Source organism: Chrysemys picta, chromosome 1, assembly GCF_011386835.1.
Source record: "Chrysemys picta bellii isolate R12L10 chromosome 1, ASM1138683v2, whole genome shotgun sequence".
In the NCBI taxonomy this organism is placed as follows: Eukaryota; Metazoa; Chordata; order Testudines; family Emydidae; genus Chrysemys; species Chrysemys picta.
Genome location: NC_088791.1, coordinates 237,007,444 through 237,026,395, shown reverse-complemented (window position 1 = coordinate 237,026,395; position 18,952 = coordinate 237,007,444). Strand labels below are relative to the sequence as shown.

The window sequence follows — 18,952 nt, the reverse complement described above, 5'->3', positions numbered from 1 at the left end:
CAGGAAGGAGGCAAAGTGCTGTCTCAGCACAGCAATGGAGTCCATAGCACAAATGGCTCTGTTAAAGAAGTTTGATTTTGGAAACTCAGGCACTAGCCTTGTCGGATCAGGAGAATGGAACAATTCCAGATGACTTTTGGCTTAACAGGGAAAGCATAAGAATACCAGGTAAATGCCCTGATATTTGCCTTGGGTAGTGCTGCTGATGGTATCCTATGTCTTCTACCCCTCATTGATGAGGAAAAGAAAGAATACTTCAAAGTGAAAGAGGCTTTTGATGCCCATTTCATGGGCAGACAATAGAATATATGAAAAGGCCAAATTTAATCGGAGGTGCCAGGAAGAAGGGGGAAAACAGCTGAGATTTATTACTGCAGTTCATAGTCTTGCTCCAGTGGAAAAGGAAGCTCTAGCAGCCACTTGGGCCTGTGAACAGTTCAGTCCATATCTGTTTGGCTTGAATTTTAACATGGAAACAGCCCACAAGCCTTAGAGGTATTATTGGGTTCAAAACCAACAGGATTAACCTTCCCTCTTTGATTCAAAGATTTCTAGTACAGCTGATGTGATTTGTTTCCCCAACACTGACCGCATACCAGGGAAAGCGCTGCAGCATATGCTCTGTCTAGAGCCCAAATTGAGCAGTGTAATCTTTTGTAACCTTTATGCTGACATGTTCCCAATTAATATTAAGCTGTTAAAGATAATGGTGCAGTAAAACTCAATTTAGTTTTGAGTTTCAAGCTTCCAGGTCAGTTACAGAAAATGTATACAGTAAAGGAACACTAGGTGTCACTTTGAATGATACAATCAAACTTTATTAAAAGAAAAAATGATTAGTTAAGCAAATAAGCATGCAGTTATTACTTACATAATACCACAATTATACTTACTATCAAAGATGAAGTGTATCAATGGGGTGATCAATCTATTGATAACAGAGTGAAGTATAGCCCTATAATCCTGGAAACTAATGGGACCTTTTTAAAAAAATATAAATTGGAGCTTTCCTGCAATTTAGCAACACGGCTCTTTTTCTATTCTATATACCACTAATTAACATTAAACGGCCTTTTACCATAATTGTATTTCTACCACCTTCTTACTGGCTCTTTACACATTAAGCCAGCTATAACCAAAACATAACAGTAACATAACCCTGGGTCATGTCCTTGCTAACTTTTACTTTCCCATAACATTCTCTCCAACTTATCTCTAACTTCTCACACTAACAACTTCAATTTCTGATACTACATCTAACAATGATGTTTAGGTTAATTTAGGCTCCAACTTCTTATTTCTTAACTTCAACCATCCTATAGACTACAGCAGCCACCAAGAAGAAGAAACAGCTTTAGAGAAAGATGTCAAAGTCTACATTGACCTTGTCTGACAGCCAACTTTAGCAAACAGAGATGAAAAATTAAAAGATGAGACTTGCCAAAGGAGCGGGGGGGGGGGGGGGGGAAGAGGGTTGAAGGAGTCAGCTTCCAACAGACCTAACACCACATTGGCAGGATGTAAATGACCTTCACACATGGTCAATGGCCTGCTTCTGAAAGGACAGAGTATTCTTAGCACTATGGTACTTGAGAAAGGGATGCTCTCCAAAATCCATGGAGTAGAGCAAGGTATAAACAAGTGCAGAACACAAGCAAAACAATCTGTATAGAGACCTGGTCTGAATAGGCAAATTCAGACCTTTGTTGATGGCTGCGAGATACATAAAATGGGGGGGGGAAATGAAAATAAATAAATAAATAAAAAACCCACACCAGAACCATTACTCTCTACTAAGACACATGACAGACCTTGGCAGCAGATAGCCACAGATTTGTTTTTCAGGACATACATATGTTTTTGTATTCAATTCCTTCTCCAGTTATATTGATTTGGCTATACTTGTACAGATCTCTTCAGCACAGATCATCCAAAAACTAAAATCAGTATCTGCAAGATGTGGAGTTCCTGAAGTCCTCATGTCTGATAATGGGCCTCAATTTACCTCTGAAACCTTCCTAGCATTAGGACTTGAATTTTGATCATCATGCAAGTAGTCCACATTACCCCCCCAGAGTAACAGGGGGATGGAGAAAGCAGTTAAAACAACTTCTGCAAAAATCAGTCGACCCATAAAGCACTCCTGGCTGGTCAACAAAACTTGCATCTGGACTTTCTCCTATAGAACTTCTGATAGGAAGATGACTAAGGACACCTTTACCTGTGGCACCAATGCCGCTTAAACTTAAATGGCCCAACCTGAAGGAATTTTGAAAATGGGATGCTGAAATTGAAGTTTTGTTACTGCTGAATTTTTATGTTTGGCACTGAAAAGAAGAACTATCTGAACTGAGACCAGGGAACAAAGTTTTGGCTCAAAAACTCCCTGATATTTGGAATTGTTCAGAACTTGTCAGAAGCTCTCAGATCCTAAAGTGTGGAGATTCCAAAAAGACTTCTCCAGAGGTATCGGATTCATCTTCAACATTTCCAAACACAACAAAGAGGATCTGGGACCTGCAGTTACTCTGTCAGGATGTCTCTCTCCTCCACAGGGGGACTCCACGCACAAACTCAAAAGATGAGAGAACGTGGTCTGGAAGACTAATCGGACACTTTCAGACACTTGATCTTTAGAATAATCCTCAGGACTACTGAAATGCAATTCATAAGTGGATGCAGTAATATAAATAGTTTTAAGGAATTTGACATTTATTGTGAATTGTGTGTATATACATTGAGTTATAATTTCAGTTTTAAACTTTTTTATTATAAAAAAAGGGAGATGTGGAGTGGTTATAAAATTCCTGGTCCTCCATACTAAGGACTATGGACCAGGATGTGTTGCAGCAGCAAGTTTAAAAAACGTAGCAAGCTGCTTAAAGCATGGCTCTTTGTTTATTATCCTCACTCATCAAAAACTTTAAGGTGGATCACTTAGTAAAGGACAATCATGAGTTTAATACTTCCCATTACAAAGGCCGCATCTTAAAAGCATTGTTTTCTGCACACCAGTGGAGTACATTCCTGCTCTTCACCTGTTTGTATGGATTGGCTTTGGAAACTAAACTGCTCAGCATTTGTGAAAACAAATCCTTTGGAATCTAGTCCTCTTGACAATGAGAGGACCAAAAAAACCTCTCTGGCTCCAACTCTCCCAGTAGTGCAGGTGAAAGGTTTCTGAAATTTCTAATTGAGAATATTTTAAATGACTATGCCAGGCAACATATGCTTTATTAATTGTTTTAGTTGATTGTTTAATATTACTACCAACCTGGTTCTGAAAGAGGAATCTCTTCTTGTACTGGTGTAACTGGTTCGACAACTTCTTCAGTTGGGGAGATCACCTCCATGGTTTCTGATATTGCAAGGAAATAAACAAAATCACTGCTATACTGTCTCTGAGAATAATGCCTAGAGGGATACTATCAACTTGGTTAGATACATTTTACCTCTGGATACCATTTTAAAGCCAAACTATTACCAAGAAAACAAAATCACCACTACATTTTAGGAAGTTCAAACCAAAATGCATGAACCTGTTGATCTAAAACAGAAGGTTAAACAAGCAGCTCCCAAAGCTATGCATTCTCAAACACAAACTAGTTTGAAAGTGGACAAATGTTGGGTCAATTATTGGCTAAACAGGATTACTACCCATTCAAAAAAAGTCAAGATTCATCTCAGAGTTCCCTGCATTATCAGAAACATACAATAAGATGTGATAATACAAATAAGTTATCAGATCTCTCTCCATTCCCCAACCAAAAAAGGAGAAAATAAATCATTACTAAAAGGTAATTTAAATTGATGATTACTTTAATTATCAAAGCACTATCCTTCTCACAAAAGAAAAATGGCTAGTTACAGTTCAGCATGATTAAAAAAACAAAAAAAACAAAAGAATGTTTTAGATGTTAAAGGTGTGTCCATATTTCACTTAAAACTCTTTTGGCATATTATTGATATTATGCTGAAAAAGCTGTAACAATCGTAACCACAGGAGAACTGTAAAGCAGGAATGTCAACCATTTAGCTACATGCAATCCATTAGATATCTATATCCAGGTGCTCTGACAGACTCCAATGTTTCAAAATGTGAGCACCTGCCCTCATTATATTTATTTTATGGAAGATGAAAGTTTCTGGCAATTAGTCAGAAAGATTGTGTTAAAAACAAAAAGAAGTACAACTGATACAGCATTGTCTTTGAAAAAGCTCACAGAGGGCATCAACCTCCTTTTACCTTCAATAGGGTGTTCTCCCTTAAACCTAACGATACGAATCAGATTTGCAGACTATGTAAGTATACAACTGTGTCCCTAATTTGCAAAACACAATTATTGTAATTGTGCTTGAAAAATCATAAGGTGCAAACTGCATGTGGAAATGGCCAAAAGGCAAAGAGTGCTGGCCCTAACCAGGAACTGCATCATTTTCTCCCACAGGACAGTAGTTTTATTAACTGAAGATTATAAGGTTTTTTTTAAAAAAAATTAAAAGCCATATGCTATCCTCAATCTTTGTGCAAATCTTTCATGGTCATCAGTGGACGATCATTAGGGACCAAAGGAAGTGCACGGCAATAACTCTGCAGCCCCATCTATGGACCACAATGAAAGTGTCATTTTGAGCAGAGTGCCAAAGGAGTGACACATGCTAGAGTATACCCATTTTCCTTGAATAAAGGGAGTTAATTTCTCAAGTTTGTACTGCAAAAGTTATGTTTTATGTGCTCAAAAGTTCTAATAATTATACAAATAACTAGATCTAAGAGAGATTTTAAAAGTCAGCATTTACCAGTTTTCAGAACGCAAAAAAGATTTTCTTCTGAATCAGTAACCTGGCACACTTTACAGGTTCATTGATAAAGGGCACAAAAATAAATTAAATAGTCTCTTATTTCTTTAGGATAAAGCTTAACTGCTTTTTCACTTCAGAAGTATCAGTAAATTTAGAACACTATAATCCCTGATGTTTAAAAAGTTAAAAACAAGCTATAAATTCATGCCACCATCTACTGAGCCTTCATGATGTATATAGACTCATAGACTTTAAGGTCAGAAGGGACCAATATGATCATCTAGTCCGATCTCCTGCACAACGCAGGCCGCAGAATCTCACCCACCCACTCTGGCAAAAAAAAACCTAACCTATGTCTGAGCCACTGAAGTCCTCAAATCATGGTTTAAAGACTTCAAGGTGCAGAGAATCCTCCAGCAAGTGACCCATGCCCCACGCTGCAGAGGAAGGCAAAAACCCCCAGGGCTTCTACCAATCTGCCCTGGAGGAAAATTCCTTCCCGACCCCAAATATGGCAATCAGCTAAACCCTGAGCATATGGGCAAGACGCAGCAGCCAGACACTCAGGGAAGAATTCTCTATAGTAACTCAGATCCCACCCCATCTAACATTCCATCACAGACCATTGGACATATTTACCTGCTAATAATCAAAGATCAATTAATTGCCAAAATTAGGCTAACCCCTCATACCATCCCCTCCATACATTTATCAAGCTTAGTCTTGAAGCCAGATATGTCTTTTGCCCCCACTGCTCCCCTTGGAAGGCTGTTCCAGAACTTCACTCCTCTGATGGTTAGAAACCTTCATCTAATTTCAAGTCTAAAACTTCCTGATGGCCAGTTTATATCCATTTGTTCTTCTGTCCACATTGGTACTGAGCTTAAATCATTCCTCTCCCTCCCTGGTATTTATTCCTCTGATATATTTATAAAGAGCAATCATATCTCCCCTCAGCCTTCTTTTAGTTAGGCTAAACAAGCCGAGCTCATTGAGTCTCCTTTCATAGACAGGTTTTCCATTCCTCGGATCATCCTAGTAGCCCTTCTCTGTACTTGTTCCAGTTTGAATTCAACCTTCTTAAACATGGGAGACAAGAACTGCACACAGTATTCCAGATGAGGTCTCACCAGTGCCTTGTATAACGGTACTAACGCCTCCCTATCTCTACTGGAAATACCTTGCCTAATGCATTCCAAGACCGCATGAGTTTTTTTCACGGCCATATTACATTGGCGGCTCGTAGTCATTTTATGATCAACCAATACTCCAAGGTCTTTCTCCTCCTCTGTTACTTCTAACTGATGAGTCCCCAGCTTATAACAAAAATTCTTGTTATTAATCCCTAAATGCATGACCTTGCACTTTTCACTATTAAATTTCATCCTATTACTATTATTCCAGTTTACAAGGTCATCCAGATCTTCCTGTATAATATCCAGGTCCTTCTTCGTATTGGCAATACCTCACAGCTTTGTATCATCCGCAAACTTTATTAGCACACTCCCACTTTTTGTGCCAAGGTCAGTAATAAAAAGATTAAATAAGATTGGAGGACAAAAGCCTTTTTTGCTTTGCAATACACCTTTTTGTTACCAATATTGTTAGTGAACAAGAAAATGAAGCTATATTAGAGTCAATGATCAAGAGCAGTGTTTCCCAAACTTGAGACGCCACGTGTGTAGGGAAAGCCCCTGGCGGGCCAGGCTGGTTTGTTTACCTGCCCCGTCCGCAGGTCCAGCCGATCGCTGATCTCATTGGCCGCGGTTCACTGCTCCAGGCCAATGGGAGCTGCTGGAAGTGGTGGCCAATAAGTCCCTCAGTCCATGCCGCTTCCTGCGGCTCCCATTGGCCTGGAGCAGCGAACCACGGCTAGTGGGAGCCGCGATCGGCCGGACCTGCGGACGGGGCAGGTAAACAAACCAGCCCGGCCCGCCATGGGATCTCTCTACACAAGCGGTGTCCCAAGTTTGGGAAACACTGATCAAGAGTAATAGCAAAAAGAAACTGTGAAAAGAAAAAGTGAAAATCAGTTTAGTCTATTATATGAAGAATTTTTTGCTGAAGTAAGATACTCTCACCTTCTTTGTTTTCCTGTTGCTGCTGTTGCTTCTTTTTCTTCTTGTCTTCATAAATTGGCCTCTTCTTTGGCACAGAATCTTTTGATGGCACTTCAACACCTGCAAAATGAGAATTAGAACAGTTCAAAGACTACAATGAATAGAACTAACCTGTAGATTAGTGACCAAGTTGGCAAACTAAACTAAAGATAAGATTTGGTTTAAATTAAATTAAAGATCAAAATTTTCCAAATCTGCACAAATTTAGGCTAAATGCATATTTAGACACCCAAGTGGCCTGATTTGCAAGAAAGTTCCAACGACATGCACCTTCATGTGGCATTTGCGGGTGCTCATAACCTCTGGATAAAAAGGGTCAGGTCACTTATGCTTAGGAGTCTAACATTAGGTACCCAGGTTTGAAACTTTTGACTGAGGTTTACATTTGGTCCCACAAACATAGACATTTCAAATTTAGCAGTGATAAGGCATCACCAGTAAAGGATCCTCTATTCTGGAATTCACTTCCAACTGGCCTAACAGCAAACCTTGTTTTAGGGCCTTTAGGCTTCTTACCTGCCCCCCTCTCTCGTTTCTTAAGCTTTTAAAGAAGGCTAAGTAGGTAGTATTTTGTCTGTTGGTATAAGTATTATGCTTCTGAAGTTACATAATTGTGTGCCAAGACATAAGCGAAAAATGAAGACCAGTGCCTTCATTTTCTACCTCATCAGAAAGATGGGACCTCCAGTGGCACTCTTCCCTCGTTTGCTTTAAATTAACTTTCAGCATGAGAGCAGAAAGTTGACCTAGTGCAAGAGGGAAGGATTGCCACTGAAGTACCACAAGTATTTGCTGTAACAACCTAGGTTCCTCTTAAATACCTTCCACTCAGTTATTACCTAGACCAAACCCTGCAAAGTTTGAGATCTGACAAGATTACACAGAGGAGTGTAATTTTGCAATGAGTCAGCAGGATTCCAGAGGAAGTTAGTTATAAACTACAGCAGTAAATGTACAGAAATTCTGGGCCTTAATGAGGTTTTTTTATTAAAAAAAAATTCCAACAACTCTTGCCAGAGTCCCTAAATGGTTTGAATCCTGAATACCTGAGAGCACTTCTCTTTCAGTAAGATAACATGTAGTTATGATCAGTGGAGGCACTCAAGCTAGTTTCCTCCAGATTTAAAGGTAAGAGATCTCGCCTCTGGAATTCACTTCCTCCCTTAGTCTGCCATGAACCAAAATTACTTACTTTCAATACATGCTGCAAGACTCATCTAATTTTTCTGGCCTTTGAGATTGGGATGTCCAAGAAAGTGATACTTCATAGGCATTTATTTTTGGCTGTAACTGATGTACAGATTAAGGTGGCAAATATAACATATTAGCCAATTTTCCCTTCTGGAGCAGTGACCAGGGGAGATGGTCCAAGGCCAGCACTGGGCCCGCTGGAGCAGCAGCCAGGGTTGGGTCAGCCCTCCCAGGGCTGGAGCAGCAGCAGTCAGTCTCTGCCGCAGGAGCAGTGGAGGAGCTGGAGCAGCTGCAAGCCCTGGCAGCGCTGTTTGTGGTCCCACCACCCCACAGTATTTTTAGTAAAAGTCAGGGAAAGATTGCAGGCTTCTGTGAATTTTTGTTTATTGCCCACAACCTGTCCCTGATTTTTACTAAAAATACCTGTGACAGAACCCTAACTTTAACTATTGTTAATAAATCAAATAAAAATATTGCTTTTCTTGGCCATAGAAACACAGTAGTTTTACACATGGCATTTTTGGGTATATTCTGCTTGAAGCAACATGGGACCTAGACAGCAGAAGGATCTGCAAAGTTTTCCTTGAGCAATAAGTGAACAAGAAGAGTTTAGATTTTACAAGACTACTTACCCTGAGCTTGGAGTAGTTTAAGAGTAGCCTCTGCTCTGGCTCTAGCTTCTCGCTGGGATTTAGTTAAAAGTTTTCCCTCCTTTTTCAAGCGCTCTTTTCTCTCTTTCTCTTTTTGTTTCTTCCTTTCTTTTCTTTCTTGTTCCAAACGTTCCTAGGGAAGTAAACAGTGATATGGAAAAATATCACTATGCATTTTTATGATTTATTGAGTTAGTTATCAAACTACAAGGATTTATTACAATTTATAGCTGGCAAGAAGGGAGACCTTCCCCTACTTTCAGTGAGTTTTCACTGTATACATAGTAAGGGCCTAATCCTGCAACAGACTGAGTGGGGGTGCACCACTTCTCTACCTAGGGTTACCATATTCAAACATTTAAAAAAGAGGACACTCCAGGGGGCCCCGGTCCCGCCCCAACTCCGCCCCTTCCCCGCCCCCGCCCCAACCCCACCCCTTCTCCGCCCCCATTCCAACCCTTTCCCCAAAGTCCCTGCCCCAACTCTGCCCCCTCCTCTGAGCACCCCGCATTCCCCCTCCTCCCTCCCGCTCTGATCTTGGTTGGGGGTTGCTAAGTGCTTCCCTGCTCCCCACTTGCCCTGCAGCCTCTATGCCCTTGCCTGCCCTGCTCCTCCTCACCCTGCAGCCTCTGCACCCCCCGCCGCCTCTGTACCCCCTGCTCCCCACTCGCCCTGCAGCCTCTGCACCCCCCCACAGCCTCTGTGCCCCCTGCTCCCCACTCGCCCTGCAGCCTCTGCACCCCCCTGCAGCCTCTGTGCCTCCTGCTCCCCACTCGCCCTGCAGCCTCTGCACCCCCCCACCCCCGCAGCCTCTGTCCTCCTGCTCCCCACTCACCCTGCAGCCTCTGCACCCCCCCCACAGCCTCTGCTCCCTCCTCGCCCTGCAGCCTCTGCACCCCCCCCTGCAGCCTCTGTGCCTCCTGCTCCCCACTCGCCCTGCAGCCTCTGCACCCCCCCGCCCCCGCAGCCTCTGTGCCCCCTGCTCCCCACTCGCCCTGCAGCCTCTGCACCCCCCCCCCACAGCTTCTGTGCCCCCTGCTCTCCACTCGCCCTACAGCCTCTGCACACACACCCCCTGCAGCCTCCACACACACACACACACACACACACACACACCCCTCTCACCCGGCAGAGGGAGAGCTGCAGGCTCCACGTTGACTCAAACACTTCCTCGCTGCTCTGTGGGGGAGGAGGGAGCGGGAGAGGGACTCTGGCTGCTAGAGGCCCTAGTGGCTGCGAGCGGCTTTCAATCAGGCCAGGCGTCCAATCAGCCACGCCGCACTCCGCAAGAGGGGAAATCCCGGACATTTCTACTTCATTAGAAATCCCCCCCGGACGGCCATTTAAGGCTGAAAAAGCCGGACATGTCCGGGGAAACCCGGACGGATGGTAACCCTATCTCTACCCCTCACCCATTCCCATCTGAACACATGCAGTACCTCCTCTTTACGCTTAGCTTCTAGTTCCTCAAGTCGTTTTAAGCGCTCTTCCTCCTCTCTCTTTGCCCTTTCTTCCTCCTCTTTCATCTTGGCCAAGGCTTCTTGCATAGCTTTAACTGTAGCTTTACTGGGACCTTTTTTCTTCTCTTTCTCTTCTTTCTCAACCTTCTTTTTCTTCTTGTCTTTTTTCTTTTTGTCCCCCTCATTATCATCAGCTACATAAGAAAAAGACATATTCAGGGGTGTCAGAAATTCAATTTTAAAGGACTCCAGATAGTTAAGTAGGGTTTTAAATACTACATTTTGCTTAATTCCAGATCTGAGAAACATTGATAATTCTGATTTCATACTGAAAAAGAAAAAAAATTGACTCTTAAATCATAGCGATAAAACTCGAAAGTGTTCATATAATAGATGTCTAAGAATTATCAAGTGGTAAAAAATTATGTTTGCACTACAGAGCTATAAATATATAACAGTGAGAATTCACCATGTGACATTTGCTTTCTATATACCTGGACAATGTACAGGCCAGGAAAAATGCCTATGGGTGAACCACATACAAAAAATAAAATATATATAGCTACTACGTATCTTTAGTATTATTGACTTAGGAAAAAGCTGCAATCACAACCACTGGTTTGCCAGGGGTTTGGCTCACTAATCATTAAAGGAAAAAAGTCTGATTGCATCAAATATTACTCTCCTAAAATTACCAACCTTCTGCTGCTGTGGGAGCCTCTCCCTTTTCCCCTGCGGCAGCAGCTGGAATAGCTTCAGGAGACGCTGCCTCTTCAGTTCTCTTTGGAACCTCCTTTGGTTTTACCTGTTCTTTACCAGCTTCCAACTCTTCCTTTTCCTTCTGTTTTCTCAGTTTGGCTTTTTCCTCCTCACGTTTTTTTCTCTCACGCTCTTTTTTTTCTGCCTTCTTCTGAGCCACTGTTTTTATTTTGAATGAAGGCTCCTCTTCCTCATCCCCACTTTCAGCATTAGGAGCGGGCTTTCCCTTTTGATTTTTCTTTTGACCCTTTTTAGATTGGGAGAAATCGTCCGATTCATCGGCACTCTCACCTGAGGACACTGCTCGTGTACTCTCTTTACTTTTCTTAATGTTAGCTTCATCCTCTTCTGAAAGGTCCAGCTTTTTATTTGATTTTTGAGTTCTTCCTTTGCCTTTCTTAAGCAATATCTCACAATCATCATCATCACTGCCAGAGTGAGTTTCAGTTTTTGGTTTCTGAGTCTTTTTAGATTTTGTATCCTTACCCTCCATTTCTTCACTGTCATCATCGTCAAAACTGATTTTTTTACTCTTCCCTCTCTTTTTTTTGTCCTGTTTTGAGAAGCTGATTTCTTGGTCGTCATTCTCTACTGTCTGGTAATCAAACACATATGTTTCATTTTTTCATGGAAAATTTAATGTTTTCAAATGCAAAATTCAGAGATCATATAGGAGTCCTCTTATTGAGGCTAGAGTTTCAGTAGTAGTAAAAGGATACCTGAACTAACTAAAGACAGACCACAATAAAGAACGCTCTACTTAATCAGTCACATTTTTCTAATGCTTATCTGTGTGCAAAAGTGGTATAAGCTAAAAGTTAACATTGTTTGCATCTAATGCAGAAGAGTAGTTAAAAGCAATTGTTACTTTAAAAATATTAGTTTTCATTTAGGTCCTCCTACTATACAGCAGCACCAAAAATTATGTAATCTGTGAGTAAAGATTCGACTACCCAAAAACTGCCCCTTTCAAAACGCTTTCTATTTGTCGATAACCCCTCAACTTTTACCTTTTCTGAAGCAGGTTCTCGGTCAACCTTCCCTCCATGTGCCTCTACAGACAGTTCTTCCAGCTCCTTTAGGATATCATCTTCACTAAAGAAAGAAGTTAAAATCATGTAAGTATTTGTTTATTTGTAATTGAATACAATAATGAAAGACAAAATTATTTACTCAAATTCTTGTTTCTTCTTTTCTTTTTTCTTTTTGCCTTTAGATTTTTGTGGTTCCTGCTCCTTGGCAGCACCTGCGCCCTCTATTTCAGCAGCAAGAGCATCAAGGTCAATATCATCTTTGGCACTAAACAGAAAGATAAAACAGTTTTACTAAAGCTCAAATTGAAAAGGAAGTCACCAAGGTGAGTACGTTTAACAATTTCCACAGGCATTTCAGAATGAAACGTACATTTTATATATTTTTCATCTTACAGTAGATTTAAAATAAGACATTTAGACTCCCATCCATCTTAAAATTAATGATGTGGGAACAGCTTTTGTAGTGCAGTTCCACAAGCCAATTAAAATTTCCCTAAATGTACATATCAGGCTGTGCTACAATGCAAAGGCACTGCATCCCAACGAATATCATTGTGCAATGTCAAAATGTGAAGATTGAGTTTAGCAATCCCAAACAATAGTAACTTCAATTCTCTTCTCCCTTCCTGAGGAGATATATACACACACACACAAAATATCGGGGGGGGGGGGGGGGGGGGAATCTGTATCATGCATGTTCATTTATGCAAGAACCACTGTAGTTTTTTAAAGAAACAGAAATTCTGTAAAAAAGATGTATAATAACCAAATTCCAAAACTGTTAGAAGAAAAAGGAGCAGGTTGACCCAAAGGTGGATATGAGTACAGGCTTCTTTATTGCGATACTTGTTCCTCTTGACCCAATTGTCAAGTAAGCACTGGATTAGTTACATTACATTCTTTTTATTTAAGTTAGAATGTAAACGCTTACATTCGCTACAACACCCCAAAAACCCTTATTAAGTAATAGAAACTCCCATACTATGATTATACCCACCCCCATTGACTGATTACAGCATTACACGTATTATACACACTTTACCTTGAAAATACATGTCTTTGCAGTAATTTGTTGCTACAAATTCCCTTAATCTGCAGTTCTCAGGGGAGGGAGGAAGGGGCCATGACCTAGGGCTCACTTATGTAGCTGGGAAAGAAAGGGAGGAGGAGATAATACTTCTTTACCCAAAAGGTATCCTTTAGATCCTCACATTTCTTATGCAGCTGCAACACTTATCAATTCTTAACAAGGAGAAGGGAGGGGAAAGGGGTAACACTTTATCTATTAAGGGAAGGAATAGTGCATACTTGTACCTACTCTCTGATACCATGCCAGCACACCAACGGTTTCCATGTCTTTACTTAACCCTTACATATCCCAACACTAATTTCTAACAAATTCAAAAGAAAGAAAGCCTACCCAAAGCTATATACACTACTTACCATGAAGGAAAAATAAAAAACAAAATTGTTTGTAGGATGCAAATACAAGTGGTAAAGTTTCTCATTTAGCATTTGCATCACCAAAGCATAACATAGTGGTTCTCAAACTTATTTGATCGTGCCCCCATTGTGTGTGTCCCAGCTCTGATGGCAGTGTCACTATCAGAGAAGTAGTAAGGGTGACAATAGCATACCATGCCACCCTTACTTCTCCGCTTCTGCCAGCGGCGGCACTGCCTTCAGACTCAGAGCTGGGCATCCAGATAGCAGCCGCTGCTGATCTTCAGCCACCCAGCAAGTTTTTTTGTTTTTTTAAACCCCCTAAAGCTTCTCATGCCCTCCAGAATACATTCTGTGACCCCTTCGTGGGACTCCCCGCAGTCTGAGAATCTCTGGCATAACATGATTTCCTTCAAGATATGTACACAGGTTCATCCTTACTCAATCACAGAAGTCACAGAAGGAAAAGGCCCTTTAAATCATATAGCCCATCTCTCTGCCAGTGCCACGCAGTTCCCTATAGCATATTCCATAGTGTTTTGCTCAGTCTAATTTTGGGAATCCCAAGCACAGAGGTTTCCAACACTTCCTTTAGAATTATTTGCACTCTAACAAATATACTGTCATACAATCAGCTTGCAAAGATTTAATGTTATATCTTAGCTAGGAAGTCATTTTTGTTTGTAGTTAGTACACTCTGAAATAAAAATAGCAAATTGTTAGTCCAGTTAGCTTCAAAAAGCAAAGTGATATAATTCTCAAAGGCTTCCTGCTCAAAACTCCCACTTAGCATAATGTATTAAAATAGAAACTGCAATACAGAATGTTCCAAAATTATGTATGTTATTATAGCCATTTACTGAAGTGTAATGTGTTTATTAATTTCCTGAAAACCTTGCATACAGGAATCAAAGCATTACTCACCATTCTGGGAAGTATTTCAAGTTGAAAGTAAGTAAGTAAAGATACAGCACCTATCTCTGCTCAACCAGCTATAGAAGAGCTATCCAATAGCTCTTCTACTTATAAGATTCCAAGCAGTTGCAAGCTATTGAGTCAGAAAAGTGGAAAATCCCTAGTAATAAGCATGTGACCTAAGGGAATCTATCCCAGTGGCTTGTCTTGTTAGGGAGGGCAGGAGATAATTTTTAAACCAATTTAAGTATTGGTATGAACTCAGTTCCACAAAACAACAAAAGTACACTTTATGAGCAAATCCCTTTTCTGATGCAACATCTTGCAACAACTGGAATCTTGAAGTTCCATGTTAAAGTCATTAAGAAACCACAGTTCATCACAATTCAGATTCATGAAATCCATAAATGATGTTCAAGCATATTTATCTCAGTTTAAATACGCTATGGAATCAATCTTTTTTAATGGGATTCTATATAATATTTTGGCTTCAGACACACAATGACAGCACTGCAACAGTTTTACACTTTGTTGATGCTTGGAAGGTTGTATCTTTGTAAAAGCTAGAAAGTTTGGGGGAAGGAGGTTGTTTTGTTTTTTAAATAGAAGTCTAGGATTCTGCAGAGGTTGGTAGCTATAGAGCTCCACTGGGAAAAGAAAAGTTTAAGCCTTTTTTTAACAAGATGTACACTTAAAATTCAAAAGTGACAAGGTAAAAAGCATAACGTGTTTTCCGACCCCAAGATGTTGTGAAATAATTTCACGCTCATTTCTCTCTTTTTTTAAAAAAAAACAATTGAAATTAAATATTTTTGGAAGTTATTCTACATTTTCAAATATATTGATTTTAATTGCAACACAGAATACAAAGTGTACAGTGCTCATTTTATATTATTACAAATATTTGCACTGTAAAAATGATAAAAGAAATAGTATTTTTCAATTCACTTCATACAAGTACTGTAGTGCAATCTCTTTATTGTGAAAGTGCAACTAACAAATGTAGATTTTTTTTAATGTAACTGCACTTAAAGAAAACAACGTAAAACTTTAGAGACTCAGTCCTACTTCTTGTTCAGCCAATCGCTAGGACAAACAAGTTTGTTTACTTTTTCAGGAGATAATGCTGCCCACTTCTTGTTTACAATGTCACCTGAAAGTGAGAACAGGCATTCACATGGCACTGTTGTAGCCAGCGTTGCCAGATATTTATGTGCCAGATGCGTTAAAAGATTGATAAGTCCCTTCATGCTTCGGCCACCATTCCAGAGGACGTGTCCATGCTGTTGAGGGGTTCTGCTCAACAACAATCAAAAGCAGTGCGGACTGATGCATGTTTGCTTTCATCATCTGAGTCAGATGCCACCACCAGAAGGTTGATTTTCTTTTTTGGTGGTTTGGGTTCTGTAGTTTCCACATCGGAGTGTTGCTCTTTTAAGACGTCTGAAAACATGCTCCACACCTCATCCCTCTCAGATTTTGGAAGGCACTTCAGATTCTTAAACCTTGGGTTGAGTGCTGTAGCTATCTTTAGAAATCTCACATTGGTACCTTCTTTGCGTTTTGTCAAATCTGCAGTGAAAGTGTTCTTAAAATGAACAACATGTGCTGGGTCATCATCCGAGCCTGCTATAACATGAAATTATGGCAGAATGCGGGTAAAACAGAGCAGGGGACATACAATTCTCCCCCAAGGAGTTCAGTCACAAACTTAATTAATGTATTATTTTTTTAACGAGCGTCATCAGCATGGAAGCATGTCCTCTGGAATGGTGGCCGAAGCATGAAGGGGCATATGAATGTTTAGCATATCTGGCACATAAATACCTTGCAATGTTGGCTACAACAGTCCCATGTGAACCCCTGTTCTCACTTTCAGGTGACACTGTAAGAAAGAAGCAGGCAGCATTATCTCCTGAAAAAGTAAACAAACTTGTTTGTCCTAGCGATTGGCTGAACAATAAGTAGGACTGAGTGCACTTGTAGGCTCTAAAGTTTTACCCTGTTTTGTTTTTGGAGTGCAGTTTTTTTGGTACATAATTCTACATTTGTAAATTCAACTTTCATGATAAAGAGATTGCACTACAGTACTTGTATGAGGTAAATGGAAAAATATTCTCTTGTTTTTTATAGCACAAATATTTGTAATAAAAATAAATATGAAGTGACACAATACACTTTGTGTTGTGTTGTAACGAAAATCAATATATTTGAAAATGTAGAAAATATCCAAAAATATTTAAATAAATGGCATTGTATTATTGTTTAACAGTGTAATTAGTTATGATGCCTAAATCTGAAGACTGAAGCTCAGATTATGTAACAGATTTGTTCCCTTGGTCAGCAAGTATTAAATTAAATAGAAAAAAGAAAAAACTATTCAGCCATGCATGAACTGAGCAACTGGAGCAGTGGATTTTATAGGTAGTGTATGGAAGAGAGGCCAAGTTCTCCTTGTTTACATCAGTTCAGCTCCATTAAAGTTAATTAATGGAATTACACCAGAGTAACGTACTTTTTCAAATCCAGCATCCCAAGACAGGGATACAATTCCAATTCCTACATCAATAAGCAGAATCAACAGGAAACATTATCTATCATCCAGTGAAACTAAAGCAAAGGCTTACAAGGTAACAAAGACAAGCATAGGTTCAAGATGACAAGTGTTTTCTGCATCAACCAGCCATTCACCGAGAGTCTGGGAAATACAAACATGACCACTGAAGTGTGCCTTTTGCTTTAAAGGTGCTACAGGTAACAAGCTATACATTTGACTACAGACAAATGAACAGTTCTTGTGCAAAGGACTTTCTAGTTTAAAATAAAAATAAAAATCGCTCACTGTGTAAAATGACAGCAACCTTACAAAACCTTCCAGTTTTTAAAAACTAGAAGAGTACAATAAACCAACAGAACAAGAAAGTTGCATCACTACAACATAGTACATTCACTGCTCATGTTCCTAAAAGGAAGTATTTATGAGATTCATTTTGCTGAAGCAACTCTCATGATGTGTCATAATTTCAGTTTCACCAGCACTGCTGCAAGTGAATTAAAGGGACACCAGCAACTTAAGTCACTTCTATTTTTTGGGGCGTGCCATTTTACCTTTAATATCCCAAACACTCGGAAAGAGGAAAAACAATGTACTTCATGTATTTGACTTCATTTTGAATCTAGTCACCTTCACCATTTTCCTGTATAGTAAGTATCCCTCATTTGTTTTGTGGGGGGGGGGGGGGGGGTGTCTTTACACCCAGAACATGGAAGAAAAAAGCATTTAAAAACAGTAAACTGATTGCAAGACTATTGAAATTGACAAGAGTGCATGTATTACCTGAGACTACCTTTAGCTCTTTAAAACTGACAAGATTTTGAGTTGATGTTATCTCCTCAAGGAACTAACCACAAAATAATTAATTTACTGATGCACAGCATATGAACACTTTTGCCCATAAGAAGTTTGAAATTAATCAAACTTTTTATAGTGTGCTGATTGCACATCCATTTCTTGTTTCATACCATCTTTAAGTGGAGTTTTAAGGGGAAAATGCCTGTGTTATGTGACTAAATGAGACTTACTAGCTAGCTCTGGAATACCATTCAAGACATTCAGATGCTGTCCTTGGTCCAGGTCTCTTTCTACTCAAATAGACAAGGGCTAGAAACACTAAGGAAGCATTACCCTTCTTACTCTGGAAACAAAGTAAGAAAGCTATTTTCAACACTAATACAACCCCTTCCTGCAACATTAAATGTAATCTGAAAAAAATATGGCTGTTACATTCTGTGTGTGGATATATAAATATTGCCTACGTGGTCTTTTCCTTCTTATTTCTCATATTAGAAATCCAGGCCTTTTTCATTCAGTTTATCCTGGAAAACCACGGTTAACAGGAGGAGCTAGGAAGTTATGATATCTAACAAGGAAGTAAAACCTGATTGAGAATGAACAAAATTTTCATCCTAGTTCTTAAAAAAGGTATTTCATTTATGCTCAGACTCATTTGACAAACGTTTAACAGCTGGAAGAATAGGTCTAACTACAGCACCAACACTTCTATCCCTTCAGTGTAAGGTTCAGAGAGCTCCTAATGTTCTGTAGATCATATAAGCAAAAAATTGATGAAAAAAAATGAGTAAAATAAGAACTTGTATTTAAGCACTGTGGATTTTTTTGTTTTTTTAAAAGCAGGAACTCTTTCTATGACACATCCTACAACAAAGATGCACAAACCTCCCCTCTTCCCTCCCCCACCCCCCAAACACACACACATTTTTTCACATATCACATTTAAAAGAATGATGGTGCAAAAGTTCTAGCCAGGCAGACAAAGTTAAAAATGAAACCACTGACAGAAAAACTAGATACCAAGCAACAACAATGCAAACTCTCCTTTTAACAGTTACAGTGAACAGAGGATAGAGCTGCCAAAGCATCTGACTGCATGTTAGGAATGTCAATTGTAACAATAAGTCTTCATTTGTTGCAAGCAGGGTGAATAAAAACCTGTGTGTTTTTTTAAAATGGAGTTTATTTAAAATTATAATACCTTAAAATATTTAAATAATAAATA

The 18,952-nt window shown here is 39.8% G+C and overlaps 1 protein-coding gene across 2 annotated transcripts in view; it reads right to left on the bottom strand.

Moving 5' to 3' along the window:
• EIF5B (eukaryotic translation initiation factor 5B) overlaps nt 1-18,952 on the bottom strand; it is a 69,326-nt gene that overhangs the window by 42,600 nt on the left and 7,774 nt on the right. Inside the window, exons 1-8 of one of the 2 annotated variants that reach the window (XM_065580881.1) lie at nt 14,385-14,452; nt 12,157-12,282; nt 11,994-12,078; nt 10,924-11,578; nt 10,204-10,418; nt 8,747-8,897; nt 6,885-6,983; nt 3,275-3,358 (exon numbers count right to left, since the gene is read on the bottom strand). In XM_065580881.1, the coding sequence (XP_065436953.1) occupies nt 3,275-3,358; nt 6,885-6,983; nt 8,747-8,897; nt 10,204-10,418; nt 10,924-11,476 (1,102 nt within the window). In that variant the 5' untranslated portion in view covers nt 11,477-11,578; nt 11,994-12,078; nt 12,157-12,282; nt 14,385-14,452. Of the gene's footprint in view, nt 1-3,274; nt 3,359-6,884; nt 6,984-8,746; nt 8,898-10,203; nt 10,419-10,923; nt 11,579-11,993; nt 12,079-12,156; nt 12,283-14,384; nt 14,453-18,952 lie in introns of those variants that run through there. The other variant, XM_005283240.5, reaches the window with a different exon arrangement.